The 27796-nt window shown below is 45.3% G+C and overlaps 1 protein-coding gene across 3 annotated transcripts; it reads left to right on the top strand.

The window, feature by feature from the left end:
- Positions 1–46: 46 nt before the first annotated feature.
- Positions 47–27796, top strand: MAP3K14 (mitogen-activated protein kinase kinase kinase 14). Of its 3 annotated transcripts, none has more exons than XM_054801660.1 (17): positions 47–175; positions 814–916; positions 7857–8129; positions 8701–8770; positions 10629–10839; positions 10967–11575; positions 12633–12770; positions 14982–15111; positions 15841–15972; positions 16406–16510; positions 17216–17379; positions 17761–17911; positions 18530–18880; positions 20053–20159; positions 22731–22875; positions 23441–23541; positions 24428–27796. In XM_054801660.1, exons 3-17 carry the CDS (start codon positions 7877–7879, stop codon positions 24590–24592), a joined length of 2832 nt encoding a protein of 943 aa, XP_054657635.1. In that variant the 5' UTR covers positions 47–175; positions 814–916; positions 7857–7876; the 3' UTR covers positions 24593–27796. The 3 variants fall into 3 exon arrangements, with proteins under 3 accessions (XP_054657635.1, XP_054657634.1, XP_054657636.1); XM_054801659.1 differs by lacking the exon at positions 47–175 and adding an exon at positions 322–403; XM_054801661.1 differs by lacking the exons at positions 47–175; positions 814–916 and adding an exon at positions 332–403.

Here is a 27796-nt window from a genome sequence, read left to right as displayed (position 1 = left end):
GCGTAGCACGGCAGCGGCGCCCAGAGGAAACGGGGGGGGGGGGGGGCTGTCGGGGAATGCTTGGCAGGAAGCCCCGCCCGCTTCTGGGAAACCCGGGCCGCCCCCAGCCGCTCGCCGCCCGCCCCCGGCCTTCCCCGGCCCGGCGGGGCCGCGTCGCGCACGGAGAGCCGGCGAGGTAGGGCCGGCCGGTGGTTGGACACGCGCGGGCGGCGGGGCGGGGCGCGGCGGGGCGGGTCGGAGCGCGTGCAGGCAGGCGTGGGCGGGAGCGGAGAGCCGTCACACGGCGCGGCGGGGCCGCGATTGGCTGCGCGGCGGCAGAGGGGCGCGGCCGGCGGTGGCCGCCGCCTGTCAGTGAGCTGGAGCGCCGCTGAGGAGGCCTGAGGGGCCGCGCCGGGCTGGAGCGGTAGGTACGGCCGGTCGGGGCGGGGGCGCGGAGCGGGGCCGTGCCCGGCCACCGCCGGGAGGGGTGGGGGCGCACGATGTGGGGAGCAGCGTACGGTCCGGGAATCGCGAAGCCCGTCTGTTCGGTAGGGCCTGACGGAGCGCGCTGCCGGCCGGCGCCGCCGCCGCCGCTTCCGCGGCCGCTGCCGGGAGGAGGGTGTGAGGGAGCCCCCTGCTCGCTGCACGGCCCCGGCCGGAGGGAGCCCGCTCCGCAGCCGGTGCCCCTTCCGGGCCCCGGCCGCCCGGGAGTACCGGGGAGCTTTGAGCGGTGCCTGCCGCCTAACGGGCTCCGCTCAGCCGCTCTCCCCCGTCTGCACACGCTGCCCACGTCTCCCGGAGCACCGAGACTCTGTCTTTGCTTTTGTTTTAAAGCCTCCATGTCACTTTTCTGCTCGGAAACTCCTCTCCTCGGGTCCTGAGCTGCCCGGTTCCCCGCCAGCCGCGCCTGTCCCGGAGCACCCGCCGGAGAGAAGAGGTGAAGCCGCAGGCATTGCCGTGCGCCCTGGGTGCTGCTAGGTGCCGCTTCCCAAAGCGATCCCTGGCCCTGGGGAGGGAGGAGGAGGCAGGGCTGAGATCAGCTAATCAAAATATACAACTGAATAAGATCTGAAGTTCAGTTAAACTGCCCGTGCGCTCGCCTCTCGCATCTAGCCGTAGCGCTTCGCTTTGGCGTGACTTTTTTTTTTTTTTTTTTCTGGCAAAAGGTTAAAATGCTTCTTTGCTGATTAATAAGTTGCTGCTGTGGTTGATCTCAGATGCTTCCTGTCTACTTTAATCGGTTGCATTAGAAACATGTGTTCAGTGCTTTGCACATGCAAGAAGCAGCAATGTGAAACTAGCATCCATAAACAACGTCTGAATTTCTTTTTCAACTGGCTTTCTGAACTCTTTTATGAGTAATAACTCGCACCTTCTTTGCTGTGACATTAGTGATAAGAATAATCGAATCAGGCTTTGAAATCTGTCTCTGTAGTGTGCTGCTTTATTGCATTTTAACTAAGTTAAAATCTGTTATTGGCACAGCCACTAGATTCCTTTGGAATGAGTAATTTGCTATTAACTATTAAATTTTAACTGCTAGAAGAGAGTGAATCTTGGTATAGCATGCTGTGAAGGAGGAGTATAACAAACAAACATATAACAACCAAAAAAACCCGTGGGACTTGATCCAGCATTGCTGGAGTTAATGAACTTTGCCACTGTCTGTCCTGAATCTTATTTCAGTGTTAAATGTGCAAAGGAGGAGCTGAGCTTTTGTTGTAGCAGCGATGTGGTGCCTAATTACTACTCTGGCTGCTAAAGAGGAGGAGGCAAATGTGACCGTGCTGTCTCTTTAACTTTGTGACTTTTGAAGTTTGCTGGCAAGTGTCAGTCAAATCTGTCAGTGGCGAGAGAGGGACAGAGGTCTGGAAGACAGAAAAAATTTCAATTTCCAAGAAGAGCAGCTGGCTCAGAGTAAAAGAGACCTGAGTTAGGAAAGGGTCTGGAGGTGCTGGGGAAGGGAGATCAAGAGGATGCATTGGAGGCCCAGAAGGAGCTCTACGAGGACTAGCCGTATGGGACTTCACTCTGTAGGAAACTGGGCTTTGCTGATCACAGTTTAGTGACATCAGGAAGAACATGGACCTCGTCTTGTCTAAAAAGCAATTCTCTTCTGCAGTTAATATGGGAGTTTGTCTCATGGGAGTTTGGTTAGGCTGGACAGTTAGAAACTGCTCCAATCGGTTCATATTTCTACTTTATAGTTTAAATTCATCATAAATGAGTTTGCAGGACCAGTCATAAGTTTACATAGAAATGCTTCTATCTGTACCAAATGTAACTAACTTTTGGGTTTGCCTTACTGCTTTCTTGTAGGCTTACATGGCATTTTATAAATGTGATTGAAAATTGGAAGCTGCAAAACAATGAATTGCAATAACTGGTGAAAACTCAGTCCTGCTTGCTTGGGCAGAATTGATTTTAATGTGTGTTTGTGGTTATTGTTGGAAGTTGTCCATTTAGATGCTTTATTATATCATCTTGTTATAATTTAGGAAATAGCTTCACTCCATAAGTGGGTCTTAAAAATCAGGATGTCGTTAAGTAGAGTCCTGAAAGCCTGCGTGGGAATGGCTAAGCCAGGCCAGAAAGCAAAACCTCGTTCTGGTGCTTTGTTATACTTGTTTGCAAAGCAGTTCGGAAAAATTAGCCGCTGCTTTGAATGAATGGGCTTGCGGTGATGTTTATAAACTCTGGGCAAATGGTGTTATTCATATCTTTGTTCAACAACTTGAAAAGAATTGTTAAGGGGTGAGTTGTACTCAAGCTTGTACTTGAGGAAATGAAGATAGGTGTGTTTAGATACTTTTAGAAATTCTGCTGATGGTTAAACCCAGTCAAATATTTTCCTACAGACTTTGTAACCAAACTATTGCAATATACTAATGTCTGGCAACCAAAAAGACGGTTGAAGCTCATTATCCTGATGTTTACAGTAAGCAATACAAATGGCTAAAACAGGATTTTGAAGTATTTACTATCAAACCACTTTAAAGAATATGTTTACATATTTATTATCATTTGTAACATAACTTACTCATGAACGTAAGGCTGATAGTGAAATTCTTCAGAGAGGCAGTTCCGTGGTGGTTTAGGCAGAAGGTTTATGGTTTAGGGAGAAGGTTTAGCTTTACCTGGTGATCTTCAGGTAAACCTGCGTGCAGCAGTGCTTGACAATATGAGAGAGACTGAGAGGAACCAGACAAGATTGCACAGGAGCCCCGTGTCCACACAAATGGATAACGCTGGTTAAAGAAGAGGAGGTGAAGACTGTGAGAATCCTGGAATAGCAACTGGTGATCTGACTCACCAGCATTTTAATCAGTCAGGCATTCTATTTATTTTTACTTTGGAACGCTTAGATACTCAAGGGAAGTCTTTTTTTTTCTTTTAAACATGTTAACTTAAAATGGCATTAAGTGTGTTTTAAGATAGGGGGTGTGTTGAGTGCTACAACTTTTTTTTTTTAAGTCCCTTCTGACACAAAATGAAACTTCTCCTTGCTGACAGCACTGAGCTTGTTTAAATAACCACCCCAGGCCCATGCTACAACAATATGCCTTAAACTGACAGGGCCAAAAACGGAACCGTCTTAATTTCAGTTCCATCTGAAACGTGGGCAGGCAAGGAAGCCCATCGATAGCATCCATAAGAGAAAGACAACGGTGAGGAGGCCGGGACAAAGGGAAGCAGTGCCAGGGCTTTGGAGGGGTTGTACATATATATCTATTCCTTGGGCCCCAAACCAGATTTCCAGATTTTTAGTGTGATTCTTTTTTTTTTTTTTTAACAAGTGTAATTTTTTTTTTTCCTTTGATGAAATGTGTATTTTTTTGACAAGGTTTGATGGTTTTGTATGATGATTTTGCAGCTAACACTCTGGATGGGTTCTTTTGGCTGCAGACTTGGCACTTTCTCAGATACCTGCTGACAGTTATTAGGACTGGAAGGTCCCCAAAAGGTGTTTGTTCTTCTTTTCCTTTGACGTTCCCTGCTCTAGTGATGCATAAAATTCCTGGCTCTTCCCAGCTGTTGCTTTGTTGTAGCAGTCAGCAAAGCAACATTGCTAAAATGCTAGTTGTGTTGTTTTAATAAACCAGTAGCAGCTGCAAAAGAGAAGGCAGCATTAACCTAAGTTAATGCATTGTTCATAAAACTCTCCTCAATAAGGAAGTGGGAAACCTCACTGAGACAACATGATTTTTTTTTTTTTTTTTTTCAAACTAAATGTCAATGTGAAACTGCTGCTGAACATTCGCACTCAGACTAGGAGAAGAAATCTGCATACTTTGAAGCTGACTTTTCAAGTCTTATGTATACTTTAAAGCTCTTTCCCAAGTCTTTTTTAACCAAACCTATGAGCTACTCCACAAAACGTTAACCGAAATTCTCCAAAAAGCCATTGACAAGGGAGATTTGACCCAGGCAGACCGAGCAGAACCCTGCATTATGGTGTGCTGCGGAGTGTTTTAGCGCTGGAGACATATTTGCATTACTTTTTTCCAGCTATGAGTCTCTCTTTCTATATAGATAGTAACTTCATGAAACACAGAAATGATCTTTTAAGGTCCCTGCTACAAATAGCTTCCAGTTGAGATGGAAGAGCTGAAGAGGGTGAACAGGGACTTGTTTAGAGAAGGGTGAAGGGAGGAGATTTTAAAGGAACAGAGGGCACATGGTTATCTCTTATATTAGTAACGTTTGAGTGTCTCCTTAATTCTGACTCCCTACAAGTCTCAGATGACCTTATCCAGTATATTAGTTTCTCACAGGAGCGCAGACGTTACTTGAGGGAGGAGTTGCCACTGCCATCGGACCAATGCCTCCACAGCACAACTGATACTGTTTGGCTTTCATTCTGTAAAAACGCACTTTCTTTTTTACAGCAGTGAGAACTAACATTAGTTAAACAGAGGTGAGTGTAAAACCTTAGTGAAGATAAGGAGCAAGTAGTCTTTAATGCCGCTAGCAAAAGCCCATTGTGGGTTAGGGGTGTAGTATTCTCTTTTATCTACTGCATCGTTAACCCGACTTCCCCTTTCTTCCTTGCAAATAATGAGCCCATACACACATCTACAGAAGGAAGAAAGTCAGGGATATTGAAATCAAGAATTACAGTTGAATCTGAGTGACTTGGATGAGGGAGAGGAGGTTTTGAAAACCAGAGCGGCAGTTTGGGGTATGAAACAACCACTCTCCAGCTCAATAACTTGAAGCTCCTCGTGTTGCACGTACATAACTTATGTCTGTACAGGAAACTGTGCTCATCCTGGAGTGGTGGCAAGTAAATAGGCAGCCGAAACCGCAGCTCTGGCATGTCTCATGTGGTAAATCCTGTTCTTAGTGGTCTTGCTGGGGAACCTCAGGTACCCATTTACTGCTCCCAAGGCTCCGTTTTAGCTAGAGCCCCTGCGCACGAGGCCTGGGCCTGCGAGACCGAGTGCCTACATCCAAATTAATGAGGCTTACGAACGCTTCGCGCCTCCCTGGATTGCCGTCCCCTCCAAGTGCACAGAGAGGAATCTCACCTGTTCAGTTCTGAATATGTAGCTTCAAGAGAAGTTATGCTTCAAAAATTATTTAAAAGTTCTGATTTTACTTTTTTTAATCACAAGTTCTGCCAGCTATGCTTTGTTGTATGTACCATAAAAATAGTTGGGGTTTTGATTCTTATGAGGACCTGAAAATTGTGCAGCAACAGTTAAATTGGGCTGGGCTCACGGCTTCTGTGCCTACACAGCCTTGTAGACCTGAGTCACACATTAAACCGTCTGAGCGCTGGTGACTGCTGTGTTAGAGGACGTTGCTTACAATAGCTACCTCTTTTTTTTCTTTTTTTTTTTTTAAGTCTGCAAGCGAGGTATGCGCTTTGTTGACTTTAATCTCAGTAATGTTTCCTTGTTATTCTTTTCCATTTCAGAGGGCAATAAGGACTTGCAATTCTGCTTCTCCCCTCCCTCTGTTGTCTTTTAACTAAGTTGAGGAGTGACTTGTAGAATTACGTATTTTTTGGCGATGGGGATGGGTTTGCAGACCTTGAAGGTCCTTGAAGGTGAGGGGAGGGCAAGGAGAGGCAGAGTTAATGCAAATCAGGAGAGAGTGAGTATAAAAATAGCTCTCAACTTGTCAGTTTGGTCACTGGTGGCTTGGGTTAGTCATCTGGCAGGCTCTTTCTGCTGCTCCAAGGGATTATTTTACAGCACTGAGATTTGACATAATTTCTGTAGAGGAGAGGGAGCGGGACGGGCGTAATGAGTGGGATACTGTCATCAGCACTTCTTTTGCACAGCAGCTGTTCTCTGTTTAGCCACTGAATGTGGTCATTGTTGACTTTCCTTGTATACCTGCCAGGTTGTTAGGTGACTCATTTACACATCACATCAAGGTTCATGCACTTGGCTCCCGAAGGGCTCCCTTCCCCTTTCCTTGGTGGCCCTTTAGGCACCCAGCACCCACTAATTTTGTCATTTTCCTGATTGATCGCTGTGTTGCCAGGAGCCTGTTAGAATAAATGTCTTGTTGCCCCGGGCAGCTGTTCAGAGAGAGTGGAAAGGAAAGAAAAAAGGAAAAGAAAATCCCTGGCGTAGATTTAAACTGATGAGCTTCAAAGATGTGCTCCTGTAATAGTTCTGAGATCTTGTTCTTGCTGGCTTCCGTTCAAATGTCCTGCCTCGTCTTAACATTGGGTTTGTGGTACTTCACACCAGCATGTGTTTGCTAAGGTTTGTAGTTCTCATGGGTTGTTTAATGATGAGGACTGAGGCATGAGGAAGTGACCCCTACAGTCAAGGGGCAATAGAGCATATTCTGGTTTAAAAGAAAACACCTATGTTTTAACTTTTCTGCAAACCAAGGTGAGGGGATCAGGGGCTAAACCAAAGCCATTATTTCCTGGGGGCTTGAGTTCAGTGAGGTTGTAGGGAACTCCAAACTCCTCGTTCCTGATTTCCACCTCACAATATACTCCTCTCCTGTCCCGCAGTGCCTTGCTTGCACGCTTCTTTGTGCTTCTCCCTTCCCACCCCTGGCTCCCTTCCACCTTCCTCCACGCTGCCAATTGGCCAAGATTTGGCATGTGCTGGGACTTGTTTGGAGCTACATTTAGGCTAACTGGTCAGCTAGCAGCCTGTGCTGATTGACTCGTCAGCTGCTGCCAAGCGGAGGGGATCGTCTCTTCCAGCACCGTCGCTGTCCTCTATCCAACACCAACTTGCATTAATCTGGTACACCGTAAGAGCTGTACTTTTGTCAGGCTTGACCAAGTATTTAAAAATTTATCGGTGATTAAGGGGAAGGAAGGGGAGCGAGGGAGGAGTTGTGTATGGGCAGGCTGATTGCCTAGCCTTGTTTCATTGGAATGAAAAATGAGAAATGGATTTGAGGGTGACTGAGTACAAGGAAGAAAGTAATTAGCAGGATTTTATGGCCATTTTATGTGGTGTGAGAGCACAATGTAATTCGTCCTAGGTGCACTCTATGAGAAAATCTTTTGTGTCTTCTCTTTTTTTCTTTTCTTTTTTTTTTTTTTTGGGTGAATGTTATTCCTGTTCAGAACAAGAGTTCCCTCTTCTATATGGTTTCACTGTTTGTATTTAAGCTAAGGGAATATACCAAGAAATAAATTTCCCTTTGAAACCTGTGTGGTCTCACATTTTCAGTGCTGAGAATAGCATTGATTATTTAGACCTTCAGTGGTACAAGTCAGGGATGGAGAGCTGGCAGTCTTGGGTTCTTTTTCAGCTCCATGCTCAGAGGTTGGGTAAGACCTTAATTTAGTTTAAATTATTTACTAATCTGATCTCCTGTTTCTCATGAACTTGAAGCTGTGGAGTACTTTGACAAGTGTTTTTCTTTGTTTTTTCATTCTTACTCAGTGACTCTCTGAACCAGTGAAATGGCAGTGATGGGAATTACATGCCAAGGAGCTCCTGATCCAGCCGTCAAGCACAAGAAGGAGCTCACAGCTACGAAGGGCCTGAACGAGACAGCAAGTGAAAAGCAGAGCAGTGTTTGCAAAGTAGAAGATTCAAAGAAGGTCATCTTTCACAGTCAGTGGAAAATCCTGAATGATGTAATCACCAAAGGAACAGCAAAAGAAGAAACAGAAGGAGGCTGTGCATCAATTTCTATTATTGCCCAAGCAGAATGTAAGTAATGAGGCGGTCTGCTCTTCATTGAGAAAAAGGAATGTGTAACGCGGTATGAGATTTCACTCGCTTTGCACTCCTGGAGAGCTGAGCTGAAATCTATTTGTAATCCCAAGTGGGGTGGAGTTGGTGACACATCCCAGTCTCTATTTAGGAAGCTCATGAAATCTCCTAATAATGCGACAGCATCCACTGAATGAAGCATAAATAACAGAACAGCATGTGGCCGTTGCACCTAGCTGCTTTGACTAGAAATTTGTGTCCTGCTGGGTCATCTGTTCTTGGCTGACTTCTGAAAGGTGTTTTAAGAGGGGAGAAAAGAGAAGAAAACCAAAATAAAGCTATTGGGAGGGAAAGAGCTGGGGGATCAGGAGATGGCAGTCCTAGGTAGCTATCTAATGCTGGGGGAGGAAGAACATAGTGTGGATGATGTGACACGACTGTGTGGTGATTTGTCTGGATCACTGTCTGGTTTAGCAAGTTGGTAGAGTTGTTTCTTAGTCCAGGTGTTACCAGGAGAGACTTTGCCTGATACTGAAGACATGTGGTGATCCTGTTTTCTTTCACACAGGTGAAAACAGTCAGGAGTTCAGCCCCACTTTATCAGAGAGATCCTTTATTGCTCATAGTAAGCGTTACAGGTGAGAGACCTCTCAACATGAATACCCACCTTCATTGTCACATGTGCTGGCTTGTTCTAAACCACCCTGGCTCTGTGTGCTTACAACAATTTTTCCAAAAGCACTTCTGTTTGAATTAGCTTTTCTGTCTGAGGCTTGGGAAGAGTGTGTCTTTCCCCAAACATCTTCCTCGAAACCTTTTTATGTTAGGAGAAAAATAGAAGTCTAAGCACAAACCACTCAAAGCACCTTGCAGTGTCTTATTGTCAATGCCTGCTGATTTACTGCCCCTTGTTGTCTTCTGCCTCTATTTCTGTGTGATCAAATTTGTTCTGAAATGACCAAGTGATTTTTTGAGGTTTATAAGCTTGAAGTAGAAGAATCCAAAGAAAAGTTTTCAGTCTTTTTTAACTGAACTGCCCTGATGCTTTTGAAACCATGTTACACCATCCCCTTTGAAAAGTTGTGGGAAATCTAGGCTGCTGCTAGAAGTAGTCCTGAGAAAAAGGAACTACTTTTCTGGGGAGGATAAACAAAAGGGGATGAGAGAAGAACCTTTACTTAATGACAGCATCAGCAACAGAAACAGAGTTGTGAAGAGAAGCTGAAAGTGGTAAAGGGCGAGTAACAGTTGCGATGGAAAACGGAGACCTGGGTCTTGCTTTTCTGGGAGTGAGCCACTTTCTCTTCATGAAGCACATGTGCCCTGTTGGGGCTCACACTGGAGCTTTGTTAAGCACCAGAGCTTTACCAAGCAGCTCCAGTGCTCCCTGAAGTGGGTCGCTGGGATACAGAATTCAGTGCTGCCTGTCTTCCGACAGCTGCCAGCCACTGAATCTGGCCTTGAGAGGTACAGGGTTGGACATTGCCCACTGGCTTTGTGATGTTGTCATGAAACAACTGAAGAAATGCAGAGTGAATTATTTCTTAGAGGGTTTGCATGGAATGCACACCAGCTATATGTTCAGGTTCAAGGCAATGTGGTAATGCCATCACCTAGAACTTCACTTATTGGATCTTTTAGCGCTCGGTGGTGCACTGAAACAGCCGGAAAAGATGGAGAGAGCAAAGCTGGCTGTGAACTGCATCACTGTTCAGTAAAGGCAGATGATATACTGCATGGATCAACAGAACAATTAGGATTTCTTCATTTGAAGATCAAATATCCTGTTTTCTTTTAAAACTTGATTAAAAAAATCTAACTGCTATGATTAGTATTGAATAACTGCAGGCAAATGTTCCTCTTGAGAGTTGTATCTATTTGTACAGAACCCCAGCTGGTGTGCTGGCCAGTGCTGTTTTGTATATGTATGCCTTCCTAGAAATCGTAGCGTTGTATTGAGCTTTACGTGCCAGAACGTTTTGACTTTTTGAAGCTATTTTATTTAAGTGCACTTAGTCATCCCTTTTCTTTGGTGCACAACCTATTTTTCTTTCAAATAGAGCAGACATTTCTATTATGAGCACTTTTATTAATTTTAACAATTTTAAAAAATAGATTGCATTTATAAATGATATCTATGTTCTCTATAAATCATAGGCACAAACTGTCTCAAAGCAACCTGGAGACATTCAGTGCTTTTCCCTCTACTTTGCCATCTAGCCTTGCTGTTCCTTGCAAAATTTGCACATACTGGGAGACTTAATGCTTTGTTTCTCACCCATTCCCCCCTGTATTTCTTTCTTACAATGCCAGTTATACTGCTGTGCCTTGATATTTGAAGTTACAAATGCTACGTATTAGAAGGCAAGAATCTATTCTTTAAATCTCAGAAGGCAGAATTGCTAATTCTTGTTCTTGTTCTGTGGGTTGTTGTTAACTGGAGGTGTGCTTTCACCGTCAGATCTAAGAGACTTCATGCATTTTGGTTTCTAATAGCCGGTCAGACAGTCTCGATCAAATCCCTAACAATGTGGCCCACGCAACGGAGGGGAAGATGGCACCTACCTGTTGGAGAGGGAGGCATCGTGGGAAGACGAAAAAGAAACGTCACAAGAAAAGATCCAAGCTGAAAATACAAACAGTGGCTGCTGGCAAGCGAGGTCCCAGAACTCCAGAACAAGAGAGCTGCACCCCAATTCCCGTCCAGGTGAGAATCCTTAAGCCTTCCTTTTGTACTGTTAGGACCCCTGCAAACTCCTAACAATTCTTGGTTGAATTTTGGGTGTCTGTATTGAGGCTCCTGCTCAGTTGTTCTGTTTTGGTTTATTTTCTAGGAGGATGAATCACACCAAAATATTCTTTACAGACACAATTTTTGGGCTTCAGAGTTTAACAAGGACTTGGTCTATGATCCGCTGCCATTTGAGAAATCTGAGAAAGTACTGTCCACGGGCAAACTCCATTCACCAAGAAGCCAATACAAAATAGAACTGCACAAGTTGATAAGCCCTATTCAGTGCCTTAATCATGTTTGGAAACGGCACTATCAGAGGGACAGTGTTCCACAGCCTGAAACTCTCCGTCCTTTTCCCTACAACATAATACCCCCTCATTTCCCACATCTGGAAAGTCCTCTCCATGCCATGAAACGTAGTGCTCTGGAGACGTACTTCCATGGTGATCTCAACTATCAAGACAGTGAGCATCGCTTATCTGGCCTCAACTTAGAATATAGTTTCCCCAAATGTGTCAACCAGTCCATGAAAACCAGTTCGGACAAGATTTCTGTAGAAGAATACTTGGTAGATGCCTTGAAGGGGAGCGTGAGTCTTGGTGAACCACAGAATTTAGCCAGCCTAGCCAAGACATGGAGAGGAGGTGGTCTGGACCTGAAGGAACAATTTCATGAAGCAGATGAAAATGAAGGCGTGCTACTTAACGAGGTGATCTTCTGACCCTACACACTAGTGTCGTGGAAGGCAGAGTTTCTCCTGGGCTTCAGAAGAGAGATAATCTGCATCCATGCGCTAGCTTCTGTAACAAGACTGCATTTTCTGAGTGGTTCTTGATATGGTTGAAGACTGCCAGTTAAAGATGCGGTTTTGGTTTTTGAAGGATATAAAGCCCTTAGATTGGTGGCTCTAATTTGTTCGCTCATTCACGAAATATGCATGCTTGTCTATGAGAAGTGTTTCTATGCTTAGTCAGTCTTCAAACATGTCCTCTGTTTGGCTGTGAAAGAACCCAGTCCGTTCAGGTGAACAGGCTGCAATATTTTATTGGCTATAGATGGCCTGGACTCTGACAGAGACAGAAACCAGGGACGTGTAGATCGTAGAGGTGCCCAGAGCACGCCTGCTGCCTCTGGTAGGAAGCCAGCGACTCGCCCATTGTCCCTTGCCGAACGTAGGGCTTGGGCATAGCCAACGCATGTAAATCCTAGAGGCATGATTCATTTCTTCTGAATTCAGTTCTCTCTTGCCACCTTAAACTCCTCTTAGAGGACTCTTCTCTGGAATCGGTGTGACCCTGTCGGTGTTGGTGGTGGAGTTCAGGGTGTCACCTGCCTGCCTCAATAGGTTTACACTGAGATCTAAGGCACAATCTCAGTCTACTGACTATAAAAAAGGTTTAGCTCACACATAGATGTCTGCATTTAGTCACGTGAATCTTGTTTTGCTTGTAGGATTTAGCTTTGTAGTTATGTCCTGCATGTAAAGGGAGTAGTTTGGAGCTCCAAAGCTATCCAAATACTGGTGGTCTTTCTTTACAGCAGTGAGGTGCACTTGTTTAGATCAACAGAGCCCACAGAAATCAAATAGGTCCTCCCATATCATTTCATCTCAAGCCCATGACAGAAGTAATTTTGTACAGGGATTTTTAGAGAGGTGTGGCGGTTTCTATTGTGCTTTTTCTGAAAATGTTGGTCTCTGTCTGTGGAGCTCAACAGTTAAGTGTTTCTTTCCTAGCTTCATTTTGTTTTCTGATTTTAACTTCCAGAAACTAAAGCCAGTGGATTATGAGTACCGAGAAGAGGTTCATTGGACCAAGTGTCACGGTTCTTTGGGCATTGGCTCTTTTGGAGAAGTATACAAAATAGAGGACAAACAGACGGGATTTCAGTGTGCTGCCAAAAAGGTAATTATGTGTGAGAAAGTGGGGGGGTCCTGACAAAAGAAGGCACGTGGAGAAAAAGTCTTCTCCTTCCAGCTATCGCAGACGGTAGGTACCTTATTGTACCATCACAGTGAGATGCTGCTGTGGTTATGTCCAAGGAAAAACTTCAAGGTGATGGCATGGGGAGAAGCAGTAGACAGAGAACCTGTATGTGCACAGGAGGTCGAGCTTAGTGGCCAGCAATAGGTTAATTTGGCCCTTAAAGCACGCTACAGGGGATCTTGGGTTTTGTGCTGGGACAGGCCAAGAGAGTAGAGATTTCAGAAAGATTCTGAGTGTTCGTAGTGGCTGCGGGGGGGAGAAACGGCTGTCTGAGTTGTCTGCTTATCTGACTATTCTTATCTTAAAACACGTCTGCTGTAAATGGTGACATGGCAGGTGTTTGTTGAAAATTGAATAAAGTAGGAAAAAAATAAGGCAGTCAGTAGGCACTTAAAGCGGAGAGAGCTTTCGTCTGCTCAGTGAGTGTCATATGCAATCCTGGCACATTGTAATGAGGTGATTCTGTAACACAGATGCAGCAAAGGATGTGTATTTTTCCAGAAGTTGGCATAGTAATCTATTGCGCACCAAGATATGCCATTGTCGTACGATGGATGAAGCGTGTGGAATATAACTTGAATCAGGGTATTGATTTGTAGGCAGCCATGAGGGGGCCTCAGAGGTGAAGGCAGAGTGATAATGCAAGTAGATGATGAGGATGTAAACTATTTTGTTTGAACTTAACACTTGAATAGTTCCATCACCTCGGTGCACTGATGTTTCTCACATTACTCCAATAGAAAACTTCAACAACTGTGTGGGAAGCATTTGTCTAAAAATATTATATGCAAAAAGAACTGGAACTTGCGTTTTTCATTTTTAAATGTTTGCTTTTTCTTGTTTACATTGTTCTCAGCTTGATGTATTGCCTGTGGAAAGATGTAAGTGGCAAGACTAAGCCAGCTTGTCCAGTTTTTTAACCATTTCATTTGTCAGCTATATACAAGCAAACCTATTTAAAGCACGTAGAAAATTATTTCCTATTCTGCATCCTCACGTTTCAGATGTGGAATTTTGTGGCAACATGACCAGCTTGTTTTCTGACAGTATGTAACTACTTAAATTTACTATCCATTTTGCAAATATGCAGTCGTAGGAGAAATAGCTGTTACTAGTGGGGTATATTTTCAGGAAGGAGGAGTGGGAGTGCTGAAAAGGAAGACACGAGAGTAGGAGAAGCTGAAGTATTTCAAAATGTCAGTCTTTATTTATTTTTTCCTAATTACTGGAGGATTTCAAAGGATACTTCTGTAGGAGGATTTCAAAGGATAGTTCTGTAGATTAGAAATCATCTCAGATCAAACTCTTAAACAGTGAGTTCTATCATGCAAGTTGAACACTTAAACTATGATGTATTTCATTTTACATCAGTCGCTGTCTTCAATTACTGCTGTCTGCCTGTGATAAGCAGAAGGGGACTGCCTGACCTTCTTTCACCATGCTTGGTGTTGTAAGCACCTGCTCTCCAAATTCTTGAGATTAATGAAAACTAGTGATAGCTGGATTGCTGAGAGTGAAGAACCATGATACATCCTTTTCCCACCAGAATCTTAATGGTTTATGTTTTCCTTCTGGTCTTTAGCAAATTCTTGGTTTATTTTGTTTGGCTGAATTTAGTAAATAAAGTTTTTCTTTAACCATTTTTCTGTGTAGGCTGAGTACCACCTAAAAAGGTGATAGTGTAGGTCACTGCTTGTGGCCACAGTTCATATTCCCTCCTGTTTTGGGGGAGTTTTATTTTTACCATGTACTGCACCATCCTTAGTTATTTTTTTTCTCTTTCCTGAAAACAATGCTTAAGTTGTCAGTGTTATCTTTTTAACCGAGACAGAAATTACTTCCCTCCTGAAGATTACCAGTCTCAGTCATAAGCCGGAGGTGTTGCAACCTGGCATCTTTTTTGACGAATCTTCACTTTACTCCGACACTGAGGATTTAGGGACTCCCATCGTCGCTGTTTTGAATCGTTCTGAGTATTCCCACTTATTGCTGTATCCACTGATAATGAAAGTTATCCTTGTGCCTCTGCTGTTAAACAGTGGGGGATACACTGACCCAAGCATCAAGGAGGGACGATTCTGTTGGGATTCATCACAAAATTTGTTCAGTGCTTCTTCTTTGTTTCTCTAGGTACAAGTCGAACACTTCCGTGCAGAGGAGTTAACGACGTGCGCTGCAATAACAAGTCCTAAAGTTGTCCCCTTGTACGGAGCTGTGAAGGAAGGACCTTGGGTGACCATCTTCATGAAGCTGATGGAGGGTGAGAAAGGAACAACCACAATGGAAGCACCATTGTAACTGTTGAACACAGTGGACATTGATCTCCTCTTCCTCCTGCCCCAATTTTAGATCTGTTAATTCTTTGGTGTATCCAGAGTGTTCCTAGCATTAATTCCTGAGTGGGTTGGGATAGGTATGTGTAACCCCTGCTGGTCTGTAGCAATGGTCTTTCTTGGGGGGGAATCGTTTCCAGTCCTGCCTCACTCACTCCAGTTCAGGATGGGTATCTCTTGAACAGCAGCTGCAGATTCTCACTAAAACACATAGCTGGTGCTGGTTTTTGCTTTCATGTTTATTTGCATGGCACCGTATAAAACAAATTGTACTGGAGCAGGGGATACTGTCAGCAAACATAGACACTTCTACTGCCAGATGATCTTTTTCCAGCCAGGACTGTGGAAAACACAGTGTGAAGAATCAGCTGGTGATCAGTAGCACCTAGAAGTGTCTGATGTGATCACAGAGTAGTTGCTTTTGATACAAAGCAACACCATTAAACTGACACTAAGCAAAAGGCTTCATGAAAGAGGCCAGTTTCTGTGGCAGTAAGAGCTCTGGGAATAAATAAAAGGAACAGACCTGTGTGTGGAAGATAAGGGCTGTCAGACCTGGCAGTTCTTGTTTCTTCATCAGAAGCAACGAGGAGCGGTGATGATGCTGGGAAGAATTTAAAGAGAGGCTAACATGGACTCTCTGGATTCCTTTCTAGGTGGATCACTAGGTCAGCTAATTAAACAGAGTGGCTGCTTGCCAGAAGACCGAGCCCTAAGTTATTTGGGCCAGGCATTAGAGGGCTTGGAGTATCTTCACGCTCAAAACATTCTCCATGGAGATGTAAAAGGTAGGATGGTACTTCAGGTTCCTTGTTCCCTTTTTCTTACAAGAGGTAAGATTGGAGATTAGGTTACTGAGTGACAAAAGGTTATTTACTAGATTTTTCAGCTCTACATTTGAGATTAGAGCTTAACTTTATTCTAAATGGCTAGGCATATCATATTTGTCACCTCTTTCTTTCTGTCATCGGTGAGTCTGATAGGCTGTTTGCCCGCTCTGCTCCACCACTGGGGTGGAGGAATCTCCAGGGTGGATAATTGGTAGCTTATGAATAGAGATAATTCTAGTTGTGTACTTGCTTAAACCAGTGACACTCCATAGGAGTAACAGACCTTGGTTTGGGCTCAGGAAACTGTAGTTCTGCAGGCTTTTGACTTTTCTTCCATCTCAGCGACCGTAGTACAAAGGAGACTGACTAATTAAAAACTTGTCATTGCCAGCGGAAAATGTGCTCTTGTCTGATGATGGAAGCAGGGCTCTTCTGTGTGACTTTGGTCACTCCGCTCACCTTCATCCAGACGGCCTGGGAAAGTGCTTGGTCACAGGTAAGGATTTTCTGCTGTGATTCTAAAGAATTGCCCTACTGACTCATTCTTTCTTCTTGAACATTTACATATGGCTTATTTGCAAGCAACTGTATTTTCCAGACTTACCGTTGCTCATAGCATCTCAGTTATTGATATTACTGTGATGTATCCCACTGACAGCCAAAATTAGCTTCAGGTTGGAAGGTGGTCCTTACCTCCCAGTCTAGAAGGCTGTTGTATTTTTTGTAAGATTATGTCAGCATACTACATTCAGTGTTTTGTCCCTGCAAGAAACCACATCGAAACTTAAAAATCTAACTCTGACTTGTCATGTAACCTCACTAAACAGCTGGGGAAGAATCCTGACCTCCACCAAAGCAAAATTCCGCACTGACTTCTGGGCAGTTAAACTTTACAGTACTTCTTAATGCTGCTGCTGAAAGAGAAGGATATGTTTTCTAATGCCGAGCTCACCAATGGAGCATTGTGTTTTCCCTCCCAAATTTGTTTGGAAGGGAAGTTTAATAGCTATTCTGTGTAGAAGGGATGGGGCTGATATGGAGGTGCAACCTTTGAACAGTTTATAAGAGCACACAGTGCTGCTTTTTGGGTTAAGGTGACGTGTTTCTCGCTTTAACTGAAAAGACAAGGAGGCTGCCAGCAGTTGCATTGGAACAGTTGTCTAGTCTACATGCAGTGAGTTTTACATTTGAATGGTTTTAGGGAACTATGTGCCTGGCACAGAGACTCATATGGCTCCGGAGGTGGTGATGGGAAAGCGTTGTGACTCCAAAGTGGATGTCTGGAGCAGTTGCTGCATGATGCTGCACATGCTGAACGGGTGCCACCCTTGGACGCAGTATTACAATCACCCACTCTGTCTGAAGGTAAGTGACCAACATGTCTCCAGTAAAAGGTACGTCAGCGTGCAAAATCTCATTATACCTAGCTAGAGAGCAGTCATTTCGGGAGAGCTGGCTGAGAGCCACCTGGGCTTCTAAGGTGATGCCAGCCTTGCTTTGGAAGCCGATCACTTCTTACGCCTCCTAGACTGCTGTGTATTACACATACCGGTGCCGTTTGTTTCCTATCCTGCCCGTGACTTGGGTGTGACTTTTTAGCCATTCAGCTGTAATAAAATTACTGCTCGGGTCTCTCATTTAATGCTGTCGTTTCAGTTGGAAACGCTCTGAGGGTGGGAAGAACCTTTCTGAAATCAAATGAAGCCTCTCTGGTCTAACTTCTTTCACTTCCTGTTTGTTACACAGATAGCTAAAGAGCCACCTCCTCTGAGGGAAATTCCACCTTCCTGCAACCCTCTCACTGCTGAGATTATTAAAATGGGTCTGGAGAAAGAGCCTGTTCAGAGAGCGTCTGCGTCTGAACTGAAAACTAAGACCAGTGTCGCACTTGAAGAAGGTAGAAATGTCTTGTATCTAAAGCTTCTTACCCGCACTGGTAAAGTGGCCAGTTGCTAGTTATGTCAGAGTGGCCCTATGGGAAATATCACTTTGTTTTACTCTTCAGTATATTATTTCCATAGGCTTCAGCGTTGATGTATATTTTTGGATTGATAGCTTTTGCCCGCAGCTGGGTGTTTCTCACCCAAATAAATTAAAATTTCCTGTGTGCTGTCACATGTTATTTCTTCCTTCTCTGCTTGAAGTAGATGATGTTGTGCTTTATTTAGGTGTGCGCTGTGGCTGGGCTCGTATTTAGCTGAGTATCAACTGCATCTAGTGAGCTAGAGCCTGCTATGCACCAGAACTGAAAGCAGAGGTTTATTGCATCCTGACCGTCATACCTGTGGTTCAGTCTTGCCTCTAAGACTATCCGTAATTTACTTCAACTTAATCCTGCTGAAAGTTTCTGTAATACAGTGGGAATTTGTAGAGGTGATCTGGTTTTGTCTTTTGAAGAAGCTGGGCATTTTACAGCAAGATACAGTTCAGGAACTGTTACTGTAAAGGAAAACTTTTACCTCTTTTTTTTTTTTCTTTATTTGATAATGTTTGTATGCTTTTTTTGTTTTTATAGTGGGAGGTGTGACAAGCCCCTGGAAAGGTGAATACAGAGAGCCTAGACATTTATCTTTGAACAAAGAAAACAATCCACAGATATCCCTGTCCCCCACAGTGAGCCCAGTTTCTGAGACCAGTTCTGACCCAAAATTAGCCGTCAAAGTTTCTTGTGCAAGCCCAGTTCTACCGCCACCATCTCTGGAGCAAACAGAGGGGGTCGAGGGAACCCCTTGGAATGTGTGCAAGGAGTTATCCGAGACCTGGGATCCTCCACCTCTCTCCTCGACTCCTCTCCCCCTGAAGAGCTGCAGCCATGTGGAGAAAGCAACAACCATTTCGGAACAAGAGCTTCAGCAGCTGGAAATAGGTAAGCGATGTGCTGTGTAGGGAATTCAGCTTTTTGCTTGAGAGCATGATAAAAATACAGCTGCTTTCTTTTGGCCTCTTGACAGTTATTTCTGGTTTTTGAGCTTGGATGTCATTTTGTTCATAGTTCCTCTCTCATTACACAAATTGCTCAGCCTTCCTTGAAATTACCAAAACTAGTAGTTCTGAACTAATTAAATATGCCACAAAGGCAGTGGTCAGGATTTCCTTCTACTCTCTGAACAGTGGAGCAAACTTCTGCGAGAGGTGTGGGAACCTCTCAAAAAACAGCCAGTTTCAGACTTGTGCTAATGTGCACCGTATAAACAGTGTCTGCGGTTCCAAGTCCAGCTGAAATTTTAGGGTTTCAAATGTAATTCTTTTAATAAAGGGATAAGCCTGTCAGATGGGAGATGTCATACAAAGCGATATAGTTAAAATCAGTCTGCAACTGGTTTGGGGCATTGGAAAACATAGAGTCACCAGCCAACAAATTTGATTAGCAGCAGCAATCCAGAATTTGAAATCCAGCAGTAAGTTCAGTGTGAAAATCAGTGAAGTAATAGCCCAGTTCCATTGCCCCAGTATAACTCAACCTTTCGCTTTTTTTATCCCGTATTTTCTAGTTTTTGTGAATGAATTGAAAACCTCAAGCTAGGAAAAAAAAAGTGTCTTGAAATGTTGCTGTTGTCCCAGAGCTAAGGAATGGCGTCTGGGGGGTTGCTGAGGGCCAGCTTTCTTCTCAGATGGCTTTGGATCTTCAGCAGCTTTGTAGGGTCTGGATATTATCAGTGCAAGTTACTGCAAGAACTGAATACATAAGTTTGACCTTTCCCTGGGTATAATGTGGATGGATCCAGACTGAAGACTGAGAGGTGGCGTAATAGGCAAGAGCTGGGAAATTCTGGGTGCGAGTCCTGTCTCTGGCATTTTGCATGTCATTGCACAATTCATCTGTCCTTTCTGGCTTGGTTTCCCTATTTTCACAGTGGTAGCAATAGCCTCTACTTAGCAGAGGAATTGTGTGTCATGTGTTTTGCAGACACTAATATCAATGTTCATTAGACAATGCTGAAGAAGCTTTGGGTATTAATTGCAGTAACTGTGATTAGAGAAGTGAAGCATGAAAGGAATCACTAGAAATGTCTTCCTTCTCTTTCCTTTTACTTGCAGAACTGTTTTTGAACAGCCTTTCACAGCCTTACTCGCTGGAAGAGCAAGAACAAATGCTTTCATGTCTCAGCATCGACAGCCCGTTTGTGTCAGATGCCAGTGAGAAGGTGAGTGTACGTGGCTGCTTGACATGTTGTTAGGGGGTGGGAAACTGGAAGCTCTGACCAACAGACATCTGGAGTTTCTCACTTTTGTTGCTGCTTTTTGACACCCAGTTTGCTGGAGAGTACTTGGGAAGAAATCTTTGTTCTTGGACAGTGGGGTATTTAGTATTGTAGCTGTTCTTTAGTTTATTTACTGTCCAGCATGGATCCCTGTCCTCCAGTTGCTCTCCTGTGCTGTATACTCATAGTAAGCATCAAGTGCGTGGATCTGGAAAATCTCGGCAGCCTTGACCCTCTCTGTGCAGAAGCAAGGAGCTGAAGAAGCAGAGATGAGCATAGGAGCTGTACCAAGTTGGTTACAGTGTTGGTGGATAAGGAAAGAGCAACTCTTGTCATCTACCTGGACTTGTGCAAAGCATTTGACACCGTCCCACACAATGTCCTTGTCTCTAAATTGGAGAGACATGGATTTGATGGAGGGACCCCTCGGTGGGTAAGGAATTGGCTGGATAGTCACACTCAAAGAGTTGCAGTCAACGGCTCAATGTCCAAGCTGAGATCAGTGAGGAGTGCCATTCCTCAGGGGTCAGTATTGGGACCGGCGCTGTTTAACATCTTTGTCAGCAACATGGACAGTGGGATCGAGTGCACCCTCAGCAAGTTTGCTGACAACACCAAGCTGTGTGGTGCAGGTGACACGCTGGAGGGAAGGGATTCCGCCCAGAGGGACCTGGACAGGCTGGAGAGGTGGGCCCGTGTGAACCGCGTGAAGTTCAAGAAGGCCAAGTACAAGGTCCTGCACATGGGTCAGGGCAGTCCCAAGCACAACTCCAGGCTGGGTGAAGAATGGACGGAGAGCAGCCTTGAGGAGAAGGACTGGGGGGTGTTGGGGGACAAGAAGCTCAACATGAGCCAGCAACGTGCGCTGGCAGCCCAGAAAGCCAACCATGTCCTGGGCTGCATCACCAGCAGCGTGACCAGCAGGTCGAGGGAGGGGATTCTGCCCCTCTGCTCCGCTCTGGTGAGACCCCCCTGCAGTGCTGCATCCAGCTCGGGGGTCCCCAGGACAAGAAGAACATGGAGCTGCTGGAGTGATTCCAGAGGAGGCCACAAAGATGATGCGAGGGCTGGAGCACCTCTGCTATGGAGACAGGCTGAGAGAGTTGGGATTGTTCAGCCTGGAGAAGAGAAGGCTCCAGGGAGACCTTAGAGCGCCTTCTGGTCCCTAAAGGGGCTCCAGGAAAGCTGGAGAGGGGCTGGTGCCAAGGGCAGGGAGCGACAGGACAAGGGGAATGGCCTGAAGCTGCAGGAGGGGAGATGGAGATGGGATGTGAGGCAGAAATCCTTCCCTGTGAGGGTGCTGAGGCCCTGGCCCAGGTTGCCCAGAGAAGCTGTGGCTGCCCCTGGCTCCCTGGCAGTGTTCAAGGCCAGGTTGGATGGGGCTTTGGGCAACCTGGGCTGGTGGAGGGTGTCCCTGCCCATGGCAGGGGTGGGACTGGATGGGCTGTGAGGTCCCTTCCAACCCAAACCCATCTGTGATTCTACAATTCTGTGGTAAGTTGGACTAAGTGGCTGCACAGCCCAGGCTCTTCTTCCTGGCAGTGGCCACTAAGGGATGTTTATGAAAGACCAGAAGAATAGGGCAGAAGAACAGAGACTCTGCTCTTGGATATTCATTCCCAGCCTGTGGATCTGTTCTCCATTAACTTCTTTTAACCTGTTCATACTAATGACTTACATGGTCGTAAGTTACTTAAATCCTAAGTTTAACTAATTTTGTTTGCTTTATCTCTGGTGTTCATAAGGTAGGGAATACCAGTGAGAAACACTGAGTAAGCCTTGTTGAACCAGAGAAGGAAGTAAACCCTTCCATCATTGTTTTCAGAGACAGAGTCCAAAATTGTGTAGCCTGCCATCTACAGGAGTCATTTCTGACTGTGAGCATCTTTGTTTCCTATTTCTGTTGCTCTTAGCCCTGTAATGCTTTTTGAGGAGGACTGAGCAGAGTTCTGTACAGTAGTTCGGCTGTTGGCACAGCGTAGCATGCAGCGTGGGATGTGACTCTGCTTTTTTTTTTTTTTTTCCCCTAATACCCAACTCTAACATTTAATTTGACTTTTGACTGGTACTTACCACTACACTGATGTTGTCAGATTGACCTTCTAGGACTCCAGGATAGTACAGACTTTTCCAAGCAGTACAGCAGTGTAGGGTCCGTAGTTGTTTATGTACAGGTAACTGTTTTTCCTGTGTGTTCCTTGTCACTTATTGACGTTAGAATTTTATCTGATGCTTTATTCTCCTCTCACTCAGCATGATAAAACCCTCTTTTCTCATCCAACTCTTCAGCTGATTATGATTTGACTGTTGAGAATATTTTACTACATCTACAAACTGTTGCATTGCTATTCATCCCCTTTTCTAGATGGCAGGTAAATGGTAAATAACTCAAGGCTCAGCCTTAGATCCCTGTGGATTTCTACTTTTTTTCTTCCTGAGATTATTTTAATGTTTTATCTCACGCAAACTCATTTTCTTTAGGAGCCTTTGACAAACTTGTGCTTACTTCTGTAGAACTCCATGAAGGCTTCTCATAGCTTGCGAGACACCATGAGCTCTGGGATTCACTCCTGGAACAGCCAGACAGACGGACAGAGCTTCAGTTGGAACAACCTGCTGAACCGCAGTCGGCACACAGACACTCCCAGCTATTTCAACGGTGAGCCTTAATTTCTAAAGTTTGGATAAATGGTCAGTTATGATTTTCTCAGCATCTAGAGGGTCTGGGATATGGAGCCTTTGAGCTCTTCTTATCCTTCAGTTGCTGTGTCAGCACAGACTCTCCTAAAAGCACATGGGCTGTCAAGAGGCTGAGGCTGCCCCAGTCGTAGACGGGTGGAAGCCACTCAGGTCTGTATAGTCTAGTAAAAGCCAGAGAAGTTCTGGAACGCAGAGTCTGGGTCAGTTTTGTATGCCTTGCCTCGTGCAACTGCCACATGCAAGAATATATGCTTTATAAATCTCCACAAAGTAATTTTGAGGGCATGTTGTGCAAATCAATACATCTCTTCAGCTGCTTTCTTGTTAAATCCAGCTCTGCTCTGTGAGTCATTGTTGTCTTCAGCAAGCCTCCGTGCTCAGCAAAAGACCTATATAAATTAAATGCTTAATGACAAAACCGAGTTCTTCTGACGTATGTGCCTCGCTGGTCAATTTTTCTGTGTTGGGCTGGGAAGTCATTATGCCTACAGCAGAGGTTAGTGACTTTTCTCTGCACATTTCAGGAGTAAAAATCCAGATCCAGTTGCTAAGTGGAGAAAACTTACACATCAGGGATTTCCACAGGACAAAGGTGGGAGATGTTGCCACTGGGATAAGCAGCCAGGTAAGACACAAAGAGTTAAGTACAGCATTTTGTCTGAGAAGCAATTTCTTCCGTAATGCAGCCTCAGAATGCCTTCAAAGCAGTGACCCAGACGTCCATCCAAGGATCCTAACACCACATTTAGTAACGTAACTTCAGTGCTGCTGTTACAAGTGTGATACCAGCAGGTGTTTTCGGAATCATAAGCCCTTGCTAATTGTCATAGGGACCGTAGGGATCTCCATCTTAGCAAGTACCTGTGCTGCAGCTTAAAAATCCTTCTCCTCAACTGTAAATTCTTTCCTCTCTTCCTAAAGAATTGCTATATGACTTTTTCATCAAGAGCAGGAATATTGGCTAAGGCAAACAGACCGTGTTTGGCTGTGATGCTTCTAACTTGTTAGGTTGGAGGAGATATTGGCAGACTCCAGTGAACCTCACTGTGGGCCTCTTTGGCAGTCCCTGAAAGAAACTCCTGGGTGTTTGTGGGACTGCAACTCATTTGAGCGTAAAATGTGGTGATCATCTCTAAACACAGAGGTTGAAGAAGTCCAGAAAATGCTTTAGCGGTGTTGGTTCTCTCTGGCATATGTCGTTCTCTTGGACATCACAACGCAAAATATCACTAGACTGCAGAGAATTCGGAGTGCCCAAACATAGGCAGTTCAGGAACGACCAGAAGTGATCAAAAACTTGGGTGAGGTGATTTGGCAGCAGGGTGAATGCTACCTAGTCTGATTTCTGAGATATGTTCTTACGAGAGAAGGTTAGGATGTTCCTGCAAGCACGAGCCTCTCTCCAGGAGCTTTTCTTGCATGGGGAAGCTATTTGCTGGGTTTCATAGAGGGATATTATGTTCTGAGAGAGATTTGAAGTGCCACTCAGATCTGTTTGTTCTGCTTCACAGATACCAGTCCCCGCTTTCAGTCTGGTTACTAAAGAAGGCCAGCCGGTTCACTACGACATGGAGGTCCCTGACTCTGGTATTGAGCTGCAGTGCACCCTTGCCCCTGACTGCAGCGTCAGCTGGACATGGCGAGTCAAACACGGTCAGCTGGAGAACAGGCCGTGAAGCCGTTCCTGTTTTCGAGGTTTCTACCTTGTTGAAAGAAGGAATTGCAAAAGCTTCCGACCACCCCTGCCGTGGAGCACCAAGTGCAGTTGCTGGTGTTTTGTGCTGAAGTAGGATAGCGGTTCAGCAGCTCGCTGCTCTCGGGCCTCACTTCTGTTGTCTGTTCTGATCCAGTTCCAAGACATGTCCTGAGCTTAGATGTTCCCCAGAACAGTGGGAATTAACTTGTTTTGGGTGTGAGTGTTAGGTTGAGCTTGAGAACGGTGGGTGGAAATTCCCGCTTTTCAGAGGAATGCGATTGTGCTTTTCAGGAGAATAGGGGGATTGGATGAGAACTCCTGTTGCTCAGTCTCTGAGGTGAAGCCGGCAGTTGCTGGGCTTGCCCAAAGGAGGAGGTTGGGTATCTTCAGTGCAGCTGTGGTTGTTTGTGCCGAGGGGAGCTGGCTAACTTCCTTCTAGCCGGAGGAAAAACTTAACGTTTCTGTAGGCTTTGGGTAGCATCATCTCTACCTCAAGCCTTTTGCATGGGGAAAATCGACAGCAGTAACTAGCTGGGTTCTTGGTTTCACCTCCCACCCTTCCCCGCAGACACTTCCTTCTTGAATCAGAAAAGAACTTTGTTCCCAGAAAGAGCTTTGCTTGCAGCTCTCGTCTTCAGGTCTCCTCCCCGACGTAGGAGCTGATGCTTGCTCTCTGGTGTTGCTGCCAACGTTGTCTGGCAGGTAGGGCAGGAGGAAGGTTTGGTATTCCTTGGTGGGCAGCGCGGGGGGGTTGTATTCCTCCGTCCTTTTTCCACCGCTCATGTGGGACTTCACATGAACTGTCCTGTCCAGGCAGCTCTCCCTGGAAGGGGGAAGGGATGGCGGCTCAGTCAGCTCGGACAAGGTCTGAATTTTGCTGCAGCGTTTATTAAAAAAAAAAAAAAAAAAAAAAGTCTCACTCCCAACCATCAATCTGGTTGGCTGCTCAGCCCCCCCACTGGGGACCAGTGTCCCAGTTCTGCAGGGTGTGTTAGCTCAGCCTGTCTTCACCAGCACTTGCGGACTGGCACCAGGTTTCGTACTGCTCCCCTTCTGTCAAAACCTGTTAAAGGAGTGGGGTGGGCAGCTGGGCCTGTAATGCCGTAAGCTTTGAACTTTCTTTTTTTTACCGATTTGTGAATTGTTTGGAGTATACTGAAACTGTACGTGGCAAATTCAGATGGGCAGGTGTTGCTAGCCCTTCTGTAACCCAGAACAAAACCAGAGGGAGGTGTAAGCTGTGAGTGTACTTGTTCAGGACTGCTCGAAGCCCTTGCACGCCTGGAAGTCACGGTCACTTGATGGTGTGCTGTGGCTCTTCCACGTGTAGACAGCGGCCTCTGAGCAGGGGCTATCTGCATCCAGGCTGAGTAGAGGAACAGCTCCCAAAAAGCGAGGTAGATGCTGCCACATCCGTGCTGGTTCTGGGGGACGCAGCGGGGCAGGAACATTTGCAGTTTTCTCAGGTGAAGTTCACTTAGAAAACAGCTGGGAAAAGTTATACGCCGGGCCTCCCTTTTTGAGGACCAACGCTCCTTAAGCAACTCATATTCTTTCCCTTTGGTCTCCCAGAACGTCGGCTGGTTTTGACACACTAGGCAGTGACACCCCTAATCTGAAAACTAAAGTTGTGATGCAATGAAAAAGTGGAACTCTTGAAGAAAAATTAAAGCTGTCACCGCTATGGGTATTAATTTTTATAGCACTTTTTGTTCTAAAGCACTTAATATGTTGTCCAAAATAGACACCTAATTATAGTTGAAATGCCACATTAGGAATCTTTTTAGTAAACAATTAACACATTACGCACATCTCTTCCAGGAAGGAGTGGGGGGAATGGGTAGGTTGGCTCTATTTCTTTTTTCACATGCCATAAAGTACTAAGAATTGTAGGCTCTGGAGCAGGAGGGGTCACAGTGCCTCTCCAGGGTTCCCAGCAGCTCCCAAGCACATGTTCAGCACATCAACCGCTCTCCCCACACCTGGCACCCTTCCTAGGCTTCCTCTGAGGGGAGGAGGAGAAAAACCTGTTGGTTGTTTCTAAGAAGAGTCTGTTGGTGATGTGTCAATATGACACATCACTGTTGGTGATGTGTCAATACGAAAGCATGGTCTGTTCCCTTCCCAAATGCTGCATCTCGTGGCTTTCGCTGCTGTCTGCAAAATGCTTCGATGTACAGGTGTACCGTTTTGTACATTGGTGTTAGACTCAAGTTCTGCTGAGCAGCAGGGCAGGATGCAGCAGCCCTCTATTTGCAGGACTTCCGAGCTTTACACTTCATGTATAGCATTAACGTTAATCTCAGGCCACCTACATGAATGGGGTGAAAGGCGATAAACCCTTGCCAACCTAGAAGGTCTTTGTTGGGTAGATGGAGATGTCCATATTCTCCTGTACTCTCACACCAGCATTAGCCAGATTCTCCATCCTGTTCGTTTTGTCCAAACCCTTTGGTCCTATTTTGCTGCCACCTCAAGTGAGAAAGTGAGGCTGCAGCTTTCCACCTAGCAAATCTTTTACGTGACAGCCGGCCAGACACACGGGCTGTGGCGTCAGCAGTCCCTGCCCCATGGGAAAGACGCTTTGGCTCATACCACAAACCACTGGTGCTTTCTTACTGTCCTGAAATGTGGTTCCCCCTCTCTCAGGAGCATCTCCAGGGCTTTCATCTTTTTGCTACCTACCAACTTGGGATCTCCTCGACTCTCTCCTGCTGCCAGGACAGTTTCCTCTTAATTTGGCTGGTCCTTATTGCTGTGACAGGCATAAAAAGTTCGGTGCTTGGATCAAGGCTGGCTGTGCAATACTGACAGAAGAGAAAGTCAGGAAAGCTTTTGGTTATCCACATTAAAATTTGGCTGAAACTGTGTATAATAACGGAACTAGTCTTTAGGACAGAACCCCAGTTCAGGGTAGGGAGGACAAATAGCAGTGGGAGTGATAAACACAGATGGCTCTTGACGTGTCGCTCCTTCCAAAAGTCTGGAACAATCACTGTTGGCAAAGCAATATGAAGCTGATAATCTCTTTGGGATGGTCAGTAGTGGCGTGGGTGAAGGCGATGGAATGACTAGCTTGTGTTGAACGAATGATACTTTATAAAACTGTGATTTCTTGAAATTAACGTTTTTGACCTGCATTTTCACAGGGAAAAAAAAAATAAAGCTGGGAAAAAAAAAAAAA

This window comes from Grus americana, chromosome 22 (genome assembly GCF_028858705.1).
Source record: "Grus americana isolate bGruAme1 chromosome 22, bGruAme1.mat, whole genome shotgun sequence".
NCBI lineage: Eukaryota > Metazoa > Chordata > Aves > Gruiformes > Gruidae > Grus > Grus americana.
Note: the sequence above shows the minus strand (reverse complement) of the source record. Positions and strands in the feature narration are given on the sequence as shown.

What these genes read in the sequence shown, in the direction of transcription:
- MAP3K14 (XM_054801660.1), top strand. Translation starts at nt 7,877, where the DNA reads ATGGCAGTGATGGGAATTACATGCCAAGGAGCTCCTGATCCAGCCGTC. An exon ending in AAGGCGTGCTACTTAACGAG is followed by an intron (nt 11,576 to 12,632) that starts GTGATCTTCTGA and finishes TTTAACTTCCAG; the next exon opens with AAACTAAAGCCAGTGGATTA. An exon ending in TCTCCATGGAGATGTAAAAG is followed by an intron (nt 15,973 to 16,405) that starts GTAGGATGGTAC and finishes TGTCATTGCCAG; the next exon opens with CGGAAAATGTGCTCTTGTCT.